Raw genomic sequence first — 15646 nt, 5'->3', positions numbered from 1 at the left:
TTGGTTTTGTGTCTCTCTGCTTAAATGTTTGTCATCTTAAATGCAAACTGCTGTATGATCATAGGAGGTTAGCCAGCTCGTGTCCCTCAGTTCATACCTCAAAAATCTCAAATCCAGCAATGTCAAGGATCCCCAAGAAGGAAGCTCCTTGTCTTTTTGTTTTGTCAAGAGCTTTGTTTACACGAGCTAGAATCCAGCGGAAGAGACGTTCAAATTGGGCCTTGGCCAAAGCCTCTATGGCAAAGTCCGCCTGGAAATAAAGAAAGTGTCAGTGAAAGTAGCAACCAAATTAGCTGCTAATTTCTGTAGGGATGAGACAGAAAAGTGACATTGCCCTTAAGACAAGGTGCAAGGAAAAAAGAAGCAAAGAGAAGAGTTTTGGGCGAGCTGAGCAGACTGCCAGCACGTACCTGCTCCTTGGTCTGAGCTTTCTGGACAACATCTCGGCCTACTTTGATCCTTGGGGTTAGAATAGATCTTGTGAAATCTGTCACATTAATCCCCATCAGGTGACACACCTTTTGTGCAGCTTGAATAAAAGAAGGAGATATTACTTCAGACTGAGCTTTCCTTAGCAGGTCATTAAGTGTGAACAGGAGCAGCTCAGCAAGTGTGTGAAGTTATCTTCTCTAAAAGCTCCTCCATTGTACACAGAGGAGATGCCACTTGCCACAGAAGTATTGTGCAGAGTACTAGAAAAGCTAGTGATAATTGAGCTAAGTTTAAGCATGAATGTTTTTAAAGCCTGTAATGTGTATATATATTATAACAATTAATTTAAAAGTACTGATAAAGAGTGCTCACTGCTGCTATTTTATTAATTTCTTAATGGTAATATTATTTTTTTTTAAGTGGCAAATTCATACCAGTGTTGTCTGGCATAGAAGCTTGATCAGTGTTTCTCTCCTTCTTGAAGACAATATTACCCAGTTGTAGGACAGATGAAACGACTCTCAGTATAGCTGTTGTAGAGAAACAGATAACACAGTTAAGGAACAGCATAGACACTACTCCTACTGTAGCAGAGAATGCTGCTGTCACCACCTTTACACACACCCTGGCAGGAGCATCATCTAAATTTACTAAGGCTGGGATTTGCACTGCTGCCCTGCAAGGCAAGACAGTATTTTTCTCGGCAGCCTTCAGTCACTGATGCAGGGGTGAGATGTGACAGAGTTCTGCTTCCACAGCTGGTCCAAGGCTGAAGCCATGGGCTGATGCTATTTCTGCCACAAGGTGTCACTTGGGGCATGGAAGTTTGCATCCACGGTCATCTCTGTATGGTGTCACTTGCAGGTGCATGCCTTGATTCCAGCGTTGCTAACAGTTCTTACCGATCTGCTCTTCCTCAGTAAAGCCCATAATTTTCATGGCTTCCAAGGTCTCCTGGAACATCTCATCGTCTTGTTGAGAGGGAATAGGCACATAGCCGTGAGAGAGAAAGGTGTAGTTATTGAAGCCTTCCAGCAACAGGTCATCTAAAAGCAAAGAAGAAAAGCTCCACATAAGTGCATCAGCTCAGTGCTTTTGGCTCCTAAGTTCCCCCACTGGATCACAGGAACCCTGCTGTTTCACTGAAGGAAGACTATGCTTGTGTACGAACTTCAGGATGTTGTGCTGTGTATTTTGAGCCTAACTCTTAATTTTGCAGGCTCGTGTTAAGTTTCCAGTTTTCAGTAGTAACTGAGGAATGTCTCTGCTCCTCAGTGTGATTTTGCACCCTGTGGACTCAAATATGAGCCATTCTTCCTGACAGATTTTCACTTCACACCATGTGTAACCTACTTAATTACACCTCTCCCTGTGGGGATTCATATCAGGTAATAATAAGAATGGAGCCAGGTAACAACCATAGCTGGCCGACCCAAAAGGCTCTTCAGTCCTATGCTGTGGCCAACAACATAGCAGCACAAAAAAGCCCCAGGGAAAATAGAGAGTTATCTATTGCTTTATACATTCTTTTGCAACCAGTTATTTAAGGAGAGATATTATATTTCAACCATGATGTTTCAATACATACTGTTATGTCTAATCCTTACACTTTTTACCTGCTCAGCATGCTGAAGCTATGGGTTCACAGAGTAATAATGTGCTGTGAGGAAGATATTATCTTAATTTATTTTAAAACCACAGCTTCTTTTGTGTAAGAAAATGACAAATTCTCTTCTCTATTAGTCTTCTCAGTTTCCTTCACAATGGGATCCGAATGGGTTTGCACCTGCTGTAGATTGAAACATCCCATAAACTGCAAACAACCTATCTCAGGTGAGCATCAGTTGAAGCTTTTTTATCCTTCCCTTGAGAGAATTATTTGCTACAGCTAAAGCACTGTTTATTTGCAGAAAGGATTGAATTACATAGGCTTAAAGAAGTTGAGAATAATTACTGAAGTAAAGCATTGCTGAGACTGTTCCATGAGATCCAAGAATCATTAGCAAGTCACTTACTTCTCATTTGTTCAGAAGCTCCAGCAATCAGGTAGTAAAAGATGTGGAAGGTTCGCTCATCTTTTGCCTGACGAATTGCTCGGGATTTTTCAAGCAGATCTGGTTGTCAAGTGTGTTAAAAACAAACCAACAGCGTATTTCAGTCCTTCCTTAATTGTGCCATCAGCCTCAGAGCCATCGATAGTGTTGTTGAAATCATAGAGCCATAGCATGGTCCAGGCTAGAAGGGACCTCCAAAGGTCATCTAGGCTGACCTCCCCACAGTCAGCAGGGACATCCTCAACCAAACCAGGCTGCCCAGGGCCTCATCAACCCTTACCTTGAATATCTCCAGGGAAGGGGCCTCAACCACCTCCCTGGGCAACCTGTGCCAGTGTTCCACCACCCTCATAGCAAAGAACTTCTTCCTGATAGCCAATCTAATTCTGCCCTTCTCTAGTTTGAAGCCATTGCCCCTCATCCTGTCACTGTAGGGCCCCTTCAGGTACTGGAAGGCTGCTATTAGGTCTCCCTGGAGCCTCTTCTCCAGACTGAACAACCCCAGCTCCCTCAGCCTATCCTCATGGCAGAGGTGCTCCAGCCCCCTGATCATTTTCACGGCCACGAGCTTGTCTAACATGAACCTGTGCCTAATTTTGTGCCAGGAGCTCTGGTATAATTGTCACCACAATGACTGTATCTATTTCCTGTCTTGAGGCCAGTTTTGTAGGTATGAAAGCAATAAAAGTGAACTTTACTTATGGGCCACTTTTGTGACTAAGCTCCTAAAAATGAAGCTGGCAATAGTGTAAATATTTCCCCACCAGTCAGTGATTCACTTTTTAAGTGCTATAGCTAAAACTTCTGTCAAGACAAAAAAAACCCCAACAGCCCTGATTTTTTTTCTAAAGATTGCTTGTCAAAATAAGCACAGAAAGATAAACTTTTTGTTGTTTATGCTACAGCCAAGAAATAAGGGCCTTCACTGCTTATATTGGAGCAAGCAGCTGCTTCTCTATGCAAAGATGAGCAATGCAGCACTGAGGAGTCTGGCTACTTATTCATTTGTTCATTAAAACACACTATCTTATAAACATGACCAATGGAAGAGGCAACAGTACTTGGCAAGAGAAGTCAGGCTAAGCTGAATTTGCCCCATATGTCTGTACATCAAAGTTATTGATTCAAAACAACATGACTGCATGGCTCCCAAGATCACATGCAACCCTAACCACAAAACTGTCTGTTTCCATTACTGCATTATTGGGACTTGGCTTTTAAAGTCCTCTGCTGTTGCCATAGGTGTGGTGCTTCCATTTTCTGAAGCCATGTGTGAGGAAATGCACACTTTGCTATAGATGAGAAAACAGACCTGAAAATGTAAACCCAAGAGCAGAACGAACGGAGAAGCTGGTATCAGCATAAATGGAGCCACTTCCCTCCATCTTTGTTTATACCAGCCTCAGCAATATTTGCCTTTCTTAGACATGCAACAGGGCTTGTTTATCTTACTTCCTTCTGCTCACCCTACTTAGTTTCCAGTGCAGCTCATCTGAAAAGGATACAAGTCTCTATGTTTGCTCCGACAATGTAGCCTGTCACATCAAAGTTGATGCGGATGAATTTGCCCTGTGAAGGGAAAGCAGATCTAGATTAGGCTGTTCTTTCAGGTTGTGCCAGGTTTTCCAATATTAGCTTAATAAGACATGTACATTGTCTTCTTAACAGTAACATGATTGACTCCCTCCTGCTGGGTCAACCCGTGGAAAAGCCAGAAAGCAAGTGAACTTTGGTATTCCTTCTGCAGAAACTTGCCTCCACATTTCATTCAGGCCCTTAGAGGAAAAGGAGTCCTCCCTACTGGGCCAGGCTTTAGAAGCTGGGGTTATGACAACATGTGTTTTCTACTTCAGTTTCCAAAAGGTCAGTGACAAGGTCCCTATGCTAAGGTTAATCTGCCTGGATCCCTGGACTTTTCAGGGAGAGAGCAGAGATGGGAGAAGAGGGTTTATAGGAAAATCAGCCATCTGCTTCCACTCCCAGAAAAAGCTGTCAGCAGATAGTGACAGCCCTCAGCTCACATCATTCTAACTTGAATCTGCGAGGCTTTTCTCTCCTGTAGTTTTGAATTTATTAACTGCTCTTGCTAAGATACAGTCACACTTTATAAGAAAGCAGGGATTTTTGTTTTTTAATATGCTGAAAGGGAACATGTCCTGGAGCAGGAACTGACTGGAAGGCCATGCAGAAACTGCTGAATTGTGTGGAGACAGCGGTACTGTTAAGTTTGAACTAATCTGTAATCTTCTATAAGGCAAAATTCCTATTCAGAGAGGAATTCCAAATGTTTTTTTAGGGGGTTTATAATGCTCTTTAGAGAAGTACTGTTAAGGCCAATGTCCGTGCACTGTGTTTTAGAAGATGCTGTACCTTCCCCCACCCCAGACCCGGCTGGATGTCTCCTACTTACGAATCTGGAGGAGTTGTCATTCTTCACAGTTTTGGCATTTCCAAAAGCTTCAAGAATAGGGTTTGCCTGCAGAAGCTGTTTTTCCAGCTCACCCTAGAATTCATTCAGATGCAGTTAGCCCAAAGCTTCACAAGTACTTAATTAAAACCACTGCATGTACACTGGAGACAAATGTGAGAGATAATCGAAGCCTCTAACTTTATTTGGTGAGCGCTGCACTTCATGTGGATTTGTCTTCATTTGCAGTTAATCTCTGTGTTTATGTATTTGTGCAGTTGACTGCTGTCCTGTACACACAACCCTTTTCCAGCTCTGTTGCCTGTGACAGGTCAGTCTATTAATCTGGTTAGCATCATGACTGGCCTTTCTTTAAAAAAGGGTCATTCAATATCAAGTGTTGTGTTTTTTTTCTTTCCAGTTTAACATATTTTTAAGAAGGGGCATTCTTAAAGAAACCTCTAGCATGTCTTTTTCAAGTTAGTTTATTGATATCCTTTGCTAGCAAATGAAGATGTAATTAGAGTAACTTGCCAAGAATCATTTTAATGTAATGCAGCACAAAGCTACAAAGCACATTTCATCAAGTCTATTAATAATGTTCCATGCAAGGCTATATAGGTTAAATATGCAAATGCATTGATGTATTTCAAACTGGGATAATGAACTCTCATGCCAAGACACAAAGTTTGTATTATCTTGTTAATTGTGATTGGTAATTGCTAATGAAACAAACCATGCAATGAAAAATGCATGCATTTAATACTGCTGTGTGTAAACAAATCAGTGAAGTTGAAGAAATCCTTTGCTTGTAAACACAGCTTTTATGAGTGTTTCATTCAGCCCTGTCCTATGAGGTCACTCCTTTTCAGATTTGCTTCTTGTCATGCTATTCTCTGACTACTACTCTGCAGTAACATGCATTGTGTCAGATGACTCACCCTGAAAGCAGAGAGTCCTTGATAGATAATATGATATCATTTAGATATTTTTAATTAGAAAGTATGGCAATATTTAGGTTGAACCTGGGTGAAATAATTTGGAAAATGAAAGTGCTCCTCAGTGTGCAAAACTGGTAACCTTTTTCTAAAGGCCATTCCTGAAAGTCTTGTGACTTAGGTGGCAATGATGAAAGCTGCCTCAAAACTATCACTATAAACCAACAGACTGTTGACAAATAGCTGAACTTCACTGCAGGGTCATAAGACAGGAAAATGAGCACCTTCCTGAGAGCACTGATCTTTTGAAACCTAAGGCTTGTATCAAGACTGAATTTGAAAACAGTAAAGAAAAACCCCACCAAAAATCCCCCCAGACTTACTGCCTAAGAGTTGTGGGAAGAGGGAAGGCAGATTTCAAACCAAGTTAATTGAGGAGTCTGGAATAAGCAATAAATTCCTACAAGTCCCTGAAGTTTCTCTGTACTCAGCAACTCTTCCCAGTTGCACTCTGTAAACTTATGAACTCCACTATGAGTAGAGGGTGTTGCTGAAATCAAGTGGTGGCAGCAAAGAGAGAGCCTAAACTGAGAGAGATACCACCTGCTCATAATGAGAACATGAACCTGAGGTGTAAAACTGTGTCTTTAATAGCATTGTATGCAGCTCCCAGTCTGCTGAACTCCACAGAGTTGCTTATGCCAGCAATGATTTTATTTTAGTTAAAGGTTTTTTTAGGGGAGCTTGTCAAATGAAGGACTAAATTACCTAAGAGGCAATACTTTGCCTTTTACCATAGCCAAAGTCTAAGAGGCAGCAGTCAGAATGGGGGAAAAATAAACCCATTACAAAAAATATTGCCATTTGCCTCGCAGAGAAACAGAATATTCCAGCTGACCTGCCTAGATTCCCAAAGCATTGGTATGCTGATACAGCATGCCAGAATACAGGAGGGCCTATGAGGGCTTGTAAGGAGCTGCTGTAACACCTGCAGACACTTGCTGCAGTGGGAATTGCTCTGGTACACATCACAGCAAGCTAAGAGCATGCTAACTTTTGTGGATGTGAACAATTCTCAACAGTCACATGAAAATGTAAAAGTAATATTGAAAGCAGTATCAAATGGAAAGCATGCAGCCAAACAAATCAACCAAACACTGTGAGGTTTAGGAATTATTTCACAACAGTCCTAAAAAGTTCAGCCTGAAGCACAAAAAGCATTTGGGGTGTTTTCTTTCAGAAATCACATTGCTCAGCTTCAGGCTGAGAGGCTCTTTCAGGATCGTGGGAAATTTGCTTCAAACACATACATACGGAAGAGAGTGATGCTGGAAAGATGACCCTGCCTGTGCCAGACCTCATCCTTTACCATGGAGCCTGGCACAGTTAGAGCTGATTTGTGAGAGTCTTTGGTGCTATTGTTGCTTTTAATTGTATCACACAACATATTTCAACAAAATCTCTCTTAAATGTTGGAGGTGCAACAATAGCATGCAGGTCTGCACTCAGTGCCTTCAACACACACCAAACAGGCTAAGTTACTCACGTAAGAAAAAGATGGACCTTGCTGCATTGAATAACATGGTATAAAACAAATGTCAGTATCATTTCCATTACACAGACATGTTTATTGCTTTTTCCTGCATTAAAATAACCAATACACAGTTTCCATGCAATTAAACCAGGAACACAAACACAGAAAGTCAACCGCAGACATACCAGGAGTACGGATACCGGTAACATGTAGAGAGCATTTTAACTGGAATAAAACCCACCCCAAACCCTGGAGCAAAGGGGGGGCATTTCCATACAGTCCTGGACTAGTCTCCCAGGACCAGACAAGGACAGATGTTTTAGGGTAAACCCCCAGTTCTTCTCTAGTACAACTGAGCCATTTTTGCTATTCACTCATTCTCAATGACTGATGGTGCAGTGTTATTAGTCCCATTCACTGAATTGCTGTTTGTCAACATGTTATAGAACAGCTCAGACTTTCTTTCAGCTCCTAACTGGTGGATATTTGCCTTCAGGTCTGTCTCAGGGCCAATTTGATCCCAAGATTCCCAGAGGAATCAGCAGGAACTGCAGTTAGATGCCCATTAGGGATGGCCTTGAAACCACAAATTTATTTCCCCAGCCACTGAGCAGGGGCCCAGTAGAAACAAATAAGATTTTTTTTGCATAAACAGCCAACAAAGGAAAATAATTACTTTAGTCTTGGACTGTTTCCACAAAATTTAATCACAGAATTCTAGAAGATACTATGAAAAGGGACATCTACTTCCTGTCTTGCCTCAAAGCAGAATCTGCTGTATGTACACAACAGTTATTTATGCTGGAAGAGGCCATGCTGGACACCCTTCGCCCTGGAGTCCTCTGTCTGCTGCCAAGCAGAGCAGACAAGGGCAGATGCCAGACCATGCACAGGTGTGGTTGGGAGGTTTTTACTTTGTTTCCTACTACCCTACTAATTACTTCATTTGGAGCCAGTCTTGCATTTGGGACACACTGGAATGACTTCCTGAACTAAGCCTGGTTTATCACAAAGTGAACTGCTATGTTTTGCAGAAGCTCGAGTCATGACCCCAGGGCCTGGAAAGGCAGCTGAGAGCCCCAGCCACACTCGTGATCTCTGGGAACTGAGCAGGTATCAGCTTGCATTATGGTTCAGAGCAAGAGAACAAACTTTGGCCACTAAGGTAAGACTATTACAAATTGTGGAGGAACAAAGTACTGTTAAAAAATTGTTCTCTCTGACAGAGCAATGCAAACAAAAGACAGGTTTTCCACTGGGAATCTTTACCAGCTAGTGAAAATACTCACTTGCTAACAAAGCCAATCAAAATTCTGCAAGTTTAAATGCTGCCTGCATCAAGAATAGTGTGGCCAGCAGGAACAGGGAAGTCATTGTGCCCCTGTACTCAGCACTGCTTAGGCCACACCTTGAGTACTGTGTCCAGTTCTGGGACCCTCATTTTAAGAAGGACATTGAGACTCTTGAATGTCAACGAAGCTGGGGAGAGGCCTCGAGCACAACCCCTGCGAGGAGAGGCTGAGGGAGCTGGGGTTGTTTAGCCTGGAGAAGAGGAGGCTCAGGGAAGACCTTATTGCTATCTACAACTACCTGAAGGGAGGTTGTAGCCAGGAGGGGGTTGGTCTCTTCTCCCAGGCAATCAGCACCAGACCATGAGGACACAGTCTCAAGCTGCACCAGGGGAAGTTTAGGCTCAAGGTGAGGAGAAAGTTCTTCACAGAGAGTTGTTAGCCATTGGAATGTGCTGCCCAGGGAGGTGATGGAGTCACCATCCCTGGAGGTATTCAAGAGGGGATTGGACGTGGCATTTGGTGCCATGCTTTAGTAGTCATGAGGTGTTGGGTGACAGGTTGGACTTGATGATCTTTGAGGTCTTTTCCAACCTTATTGATTCTATGATTCTGTGATGCAGTTGGGCGATGTCTTAGTTGAAAGCTTTCCCAAACTACTTAGTTCCCAGGGGGCAAGGGTAAAATAAGGACCGGAGCCCTTGCAGAGTTCAAGGTCTTCATGGGAGGATATAAGTAGGTGCTATGCATGTGGAAGGCTAGCAGTATTTCTCTGCTAGTGAAGTATATTCTGATTTGATGCCTAAGGGAGTGTCAAACAAGCTTTTTTTTCCATAAACATAGAGCTATGACATAATTGTGTACCCTTACTATGTCAACTGTTTGGCAAGCCACAGATGTTGACTTGCTGCTATCACAGCTCAGTACAGTCCAACAGACTTGGTGAAGAGTTGAATATGAAGAGCTCACTTACAGTGACGCTGGTGTCCTTTTTGCCCTTATGTGATGAAGCAACAACAGCCAGGTACTGAATGACCTTTTTGGTATTTTCTGTCTTCCCAGCACCAGATTCACCTCTGAGGGGAAAGAAAGTAACAGAAAAGAAGGTAGATAAGTAGTGGGCTCCTTCTGCCATATCATGTGTTTAGTGCACAAAAACAGGACTAGAAACTGCCTGGCTCAGTTAGTGATTACCCCTGAAGGGCATCTTTCCAAATCCACCTGACTTCGTTGTGCAAAGAGCCCTGCATGCATCAGAGCCTTATCTCTGTCTCACTAGTACTGGGGCTGGACACTGGGCCATTTAAGGCAATTGTAAAACATGATGCATTTTTGAACAGCAGTTCATCTTGCTTGGCAGCATCTGAACATTTATGAGAAGTGGAGCTGGCAAGGAGCGTGCTTGTATTTTAAGACCAAAAAATACAACATCAAGTATGATGTGGTACAGCAGTAAGGAAAAACCAGCAGCAGCAATACAACAGTTTCCTTTCCTGAAACTCTGGCATTAGACTAACAGCCTGTATTAGTGCTGGATAATAAGCAAATGATCCTGCTTCATCTGAACTCCATTTTCAAGTGCTTCTTGAATTCAGTGGGACCAAAGGTAGGACTGTCCTGCTAATAGGGTAGCAATGAACATCTCAAGTGGGGAGATGTCTGACCAGCAGAACTGGCTTCCTAGATTGGGTCTGTGCATTGTCCCTTGGGAAGCATGAAAGCACTGGTAGAAAGCATGAAAGCACTCCCAGAGGACTTTCAGGTTAAGTTTATTTACAACTTTGAGGCTCTGGCCAGCCTGATCTAGTGTGGGGTGTCCCTGCCCATGGCAGGGGGGTTGGAACTAGATGATCCTTGTGGTACCTTCCGACCCTGACTGATTTTATGATTCTATGATTCTAACTCATAAGCCCTCTTTTAAAGCAAAACAGTAGCTTTCAAAGCACAGGTACAGAGGCCACATTTGCACAGCCTTTTCTCAGGAGAAAATTTTCAACCTACTTTTCCCTCGCTGTCACCCTTCATCATTTCAAGGCTTCTAAATACCTTTGGCTCTGATGATTATATAGATCAAAATGTTTTGATCCTGTCCTGTCTCAGCAATCAAAAAGAGCAGTAAAGTGGGTGTGGATGTAGTGAACAAGCTTTTCCAAACATGTCAAGCTAGTGCTGTGAGGAAGGCAACAGTCTAAATGTAAATTTGACCTCTTTGTCTTGGATTTAAACTGAAATGGGTTTAAAATTAAAAAGAACAATAGTTTCCAAAATCCCATGGAATTTGTCAGCTCTTTTGAAACCATTTAGCTAGATCCATTGCAGTTCTGCTTCTTTTCCTTAATAGGAAATACAGGAGTTAATTTTTCCTAACCGAAGGACCAGTGATAAATGGACATTAAAAAATATGGTAGGTGCTGGGCAGAAACTTCACTATGGAGTGACATTGATGTAAACCTTAGGAAACCAGAAACAATTCCTGCCTGGGTTATGACATGATGAGAATTGTTCCTTCTGCCTTTTAGAGTTTCAACCAGAAGTAACTGAGATGGACACCTTCCTTTTCGCAAGGCTTGGGCTAATTTGCACAGTATAGAGGCCGGCTTCATCTCTGCCTGGGCTTCAGTGCTAAAACATTTCCATGTTTTATTGATAAAAATTAAGTGTCCTGGGAACAATTCCAAACCAAACACTCCAATTTGAAGACATATACATACAAAGTTTTCAAATAAATCTACCTCACAACTTTGTTTCTTTGGGGGGGGGGAAATAATTAAAATAGAAGGACTTTCTTCAAACAAGCTCCAGGCTTTGAACTATTCTCTTTTATTAAAGGTTATTTGTAGTTCATCACTACAGGAATTGCATTTCCTTTCTCCCAGGGCAACAGTGCCCATCATTTGGCTTTCCCCTGACTCCCTCTGAGTATTACCATATATGGCATCATTTTACTTGTAATTAGCCTACTGTCCTCTAATGCTGAAGTTACTCAACATTTTATTCCCTGCTTTCATCTTTAACTCTTTGCTCCTGCACAGGCTGAGGGGTTTCCTTCTTTCTGGTTTTTTTCCTCCCTGCAGATACACTTGGAGGCTAGAACTTCCTTTTGAAGTGGACAATAAAAAGTTCTTCAACGTGAAATGGAAAACAAGACAGGATCTCAATAGCTACAAGGACCAAAAAAACCCTCAAAGGTCAATAAATAATGAAGGATAATGTTCATAGCTGATGAATAGGTTGAATTTTTCAACACAGCAGATAATCTTTAAATGCCCATGATAACAGAGAGATCTGACAAACAAGTATTCGTCAAATAACTTTAGCAGCCCTCATGCTCTGAAAGATGCATCACAGCTGTGTGGCAACGCCTAGATTTCATCTCAGTGATAAAATGCTGTGTGTTTGATAACTAACTAATGAGGAGGAATGGCTAGATCAGGTTCCATGCCTTGTAACATAAAGAAGCTTAGGAGGGTAGAGACCCAGTAGGAAGAGAGCATGTGAATCTCTTAGTCTGCTTTACAGATGGATGAAATCCTTCCTACAAGTCTTGAGCCGCAACAGAATTAATCATGCCAATTTTCTTTGCTCATGCCTTGAAGTACTATAATTTTTGGGCTGGTGGAAACAATTTCCATTGTGAGGTGGTATGAAGAATCACACCTGGTTTAAACTCTGTGTGCTTTCTCAAGCTCAGTGACTGAATTTGTGAAGATGAGTCTTTTTTCCTGAATGCATCTTTCAGTGGTTTTGGACATGGGCTGTGCACAATGAGGTTCCTCCCAGGATGCTTTGCCTCTTCTCTTTCAAGGGTTGGTTTTCCTCAGTTTTTACCCCTAAATTATTTTCCAAAGTAGGTGTTCACCATATAAACCCTGTCACCACTGTCCTAATCATGATCTTTTGCTAGGAAACTGCTCATTTGTTTAATTGAAGCATCTCAAATTATTCTTGTTGCCTGCCATACGTAGAGGCAGCATGTTTGCTGCCAGCACTGTTCTTTGAAGCCAGCTCACACAAAAAACCAGTTCAAAGGCAGGTCCCACTGCGCAGCTCTGATCAGCCCAACAACATTTCTGTATCTACTTCCCAAAAAAGGTTTTCCTCCTAAAGAAACTCCTTGCCTTTCCCAGAGCAGAAGTTTCCTCTAGAGTTGCAAGCTTGATCTTCTGGAAGCAGCACTCTCACATTGTGTGGCATAGTTTTAAACTATTCTTTCCTCATTTCTTGACAGGCATTGTTTCAGGAGCTCCATACAGGATTTAAAGCACATAAGCTCACGTGTGTAGTACTCAGCTGTAATAGAGCTTTTGGTCCACATGAGCTACTAAATCCTCCATGATTCTATTACCTTCACCTTAAGGTTATCCTGGTTAAAATAGGCTTCTAAATTAGGACAAGTTGAGACTAGCAAGGTGGCCCCACTGTTGTGGGGTGAGCCTGTGATATGGTTAGGACTCTGGTATGTTTGGGTGAGACTGGGAATATCAGTGTAAAATGTGTAGGCTTTGGATGAACATTTGAAAGCTTTCTGTATTATGATACAAGACTTAGCTTAATTCCACTTTTGGAAACTTCTGCAAAGTAGCAGGAAAGTTTCTTTCCAGCATTTACTGCACAAACATTGCCCGTTCACACATCTCTCAATCCGGCAAAGCCTCTGGAGAGTGCTCAAAGAGGTGCTCCAAAGCACATTAGGGCTTGGCAGCCTTCATCCTGCATTATGAGATGTGCAAAGATAATGAAGATCATTGTCCTAGAGCTGTGTCTCAGAAGCCAGCTCACTGATCCCCCTAGTTTACTTATAAAAAGAATCCCAGAAGAGAGTGAGTTGGTTCAGCACCAAGCTCCACCCTGGGGCTAGAGCCACACAAGAGATCTGTGTGGGAGACGGCCAGGCAGCAATGCTTGCCAGCTCCAGCCTTGGAGATTCTCTGAGCTGGGAAAGGAGAGTTCAGCTCTCTTGTGGAGGACTCTTTTGACTAATGGGGCTTTGCATTTTGGAGGATGTTCTGGATAACTCTGCTTCTTAACATGTGTCAGGGGAAAAAGTGGGCTGAGGTCCTGCAGCCAGGTGAGGCTTTGGAGAGTTTTGCCAAAAAGAGAGAGGGGAGGAAGGGGAAAAGGGCAGGTTGGTCACTGTCTCACCCAATATTTTTCCTATTAATATGGAAACAGCACCCTATTGCCATATATTTGTATAGAAGCCATTCAACTGAATGTGTGTCTAAAAAAAACAGTGAAAGGTAATGAAAAAGTGTTTGATTATTTGTACAAATCAAGTGCTCAGTAAGCTTTTGTTTTCACAGGCTTCACAGGCTACCCCAAACGTTCAGAATTTTGATCAGACATTTTCTCATTCATTCAAGGTGGTTTTTAAGCTGAAACTTGTACACAGTCCCTTCAGCCACAGCAATTTCTATAGGGTTTTATAAAATCATGCAGCTGAAAACCAAGTGAACTTTTTTCCTCTCTGTACAGACAAATAAGGGCAACAGGGATGATAAACCAGCAGTGGTTAAAGTTGTGTGTACATTAGTTCGAGCTGGACTAATCTTTTTGGTTTAAAAGATGTGTGAGGGCTGTTCTAAGCCATGGATCACCCAACACACAGCAGTTACTCTAAACATCTCGATGAATTGCTTACTGTGGCTGTTTTCAAAATGGGAAAGGCATTTCATTCTTTTTTAGGTATTACTGGTGTGAAAGACCAGCTGGCCAGGTGAAAAAAAAACCAAAGGCATTTTAAATACATGGTAGCTGCTAGGAGGGGATCCTTCAGTGGATTATCGTGAGCAGAAAGGCACAGATTTGCAAAAGTAAGTCTCTCTCTTAAAACCCTCTGGTATTCCAAAGTTAAAAGAAGATTTACTAATGGAAAAATAAACTAAAGTACAGGAATGGAAGAGGAAATGCATATCAGAAATTAGTCTTCATTACCATGACATGCTTCTTCCTGGGAAGAGTGTGATGGTAGATTTTTATCCCACCACTGAAGCAGTTTTAGATTTCTTCTTGGTATTAATGCATTGTAGGACAAATTCTTGATTGATAGACTTAGATGTAATGGAATCTTGCCACAAGAGAGGTTAGAGCTATTCTAACCAGGTACAGAATAGAATTTTTACTGTTTCTTAGGTGATCATTTTTCTTTCCAGTCAACAGTGGCACTCACAAGTAACTGTGTGACTGATGACCAGTAGTGTAAATATATTCAGTAGCAACACTTTGACAATGTGTTTACAGTGCTTAAGAAACTACAGCCTCACTGCATGAGCCTTCTATAAATAATATGCATGGCATCCTCTGCAAACAACAGCTAGCACTTACATAGAATCTGATCCTACCTTTGATCAGGAAAACTGGAAGATGCTTAATATAACAAATACAATATTACATCAAGAACATCCTCAGTGGCAAACCTTCAGGCAAATAAAATCAACTGGCAACAGAGGAATGGAGAAAAGGTCAAACCTGAGGATGTCAGCTAGGAGATCTCTGTCCAATTCAACAGTCTGAGTGCTTTGCAGAATCAGTGGGAGTTTGTGGAATAGTCAGTTGTGCACCACAAAGCTCATTGCAATTAAATTATTGCCTGACCACAACAGCTGAACCACACTGGCAGGACAAAACTCAAGGAGGAGGCCTTCAGCAAGCTGGGACACAGCAAAGTCCGAGTCCAGAGAGGGCTGGCTTAGCTGGTATCTCACTGGTGCCTAAACTAATGGTGTAGGGTCTGCAGAAAGCTCCAATGCATGCAGGGCTGCTGAGCCCCCAGCCTTGTGCACAGGACCCATTGCCAGTAGGAAAGTACTAAACCTTCCCCATGCTAGCTACAGTGTATGCAATCAGCACAGAACAACAGCATGAGAACAAAAGATTAGAGGTTTCTGCAATGGCAGCTGAACTGGGAGGTTGCGGTGAGGCAGCCAGCACTGAGAAGCAGTGCAGTAAGCACCCAGGATGCCTTCAGTGCCTCAATTCTCCCAGTTCCTCAG

The 15646-nt window shown here is 42.3% G+C and overlaps 1 protein-coding gene across 4 annotated transcripts in view; it reads right to left on the bottom strand.

Moving 5' to 3' along the window:
- MYH11 (myosin heavy chain 11) overlaps nt 1–15646 on the bottom strand; it is a 54183-nt gene that overhangs the window by 20561 nt on the left and 17976 nt on the right. For 3 of the 4 annotated variants that reach the window (XM_068146857.1, XM_068146860.1, XM_068146859.1), the window contains exons 5-13: nt 9628–9730; nt 7378–7398; nt 4897–4989; nt 3992–4055; nt 2448–2546; nt 1335–1478; nt 867–962; nt 411–529; nt 98–250 (exon numbers count right to left, since the gene is read on the bottom strand). In XM_068146857.1, coding sequence (XP_068002958.1) covers nt 98–250; nt 411–529; nt 867–962; nt 1335–1478; nt 2448–2546; nt 3992–4055; nt 4897–4989; nt 7378–7398; nt 9628–9730 — 892 coding nt within the window. The remainder of the gene's footprint in view (nt 1–97; nt 251–410; nt 530–866; nt 963–1334; nt 1479–2447; nt 2547–3991; nt 4056–4896; nt 4990–7377; nt 7399–9627; nt 9731–15646) is intronic. The other variant, XM_068146858.1, reaches the window with a different exon arrangement.

Source organism: Melanerpes formicivorus, unplaced genomic scaffold, assembly GCF_026170545.1.
Source record: "Melanerpes formicivorus ecotype bairdi unplaced genomic scaffold, bMelFor1.0.p_v2 SCAF_14, whole genome shotgun sequence".
Taxonomy (NCBI): domain Eukaryota; kingdom Metazoa; phylum Chordata; class Aves; order Piciformes; family Picidae; genus Melanerpes; species Melanerpes formicivorus.
Note: the sequence above shows the minus strand (reverse complement) of the source record. Positions and strands in the feature narration are given on the sequence as shown.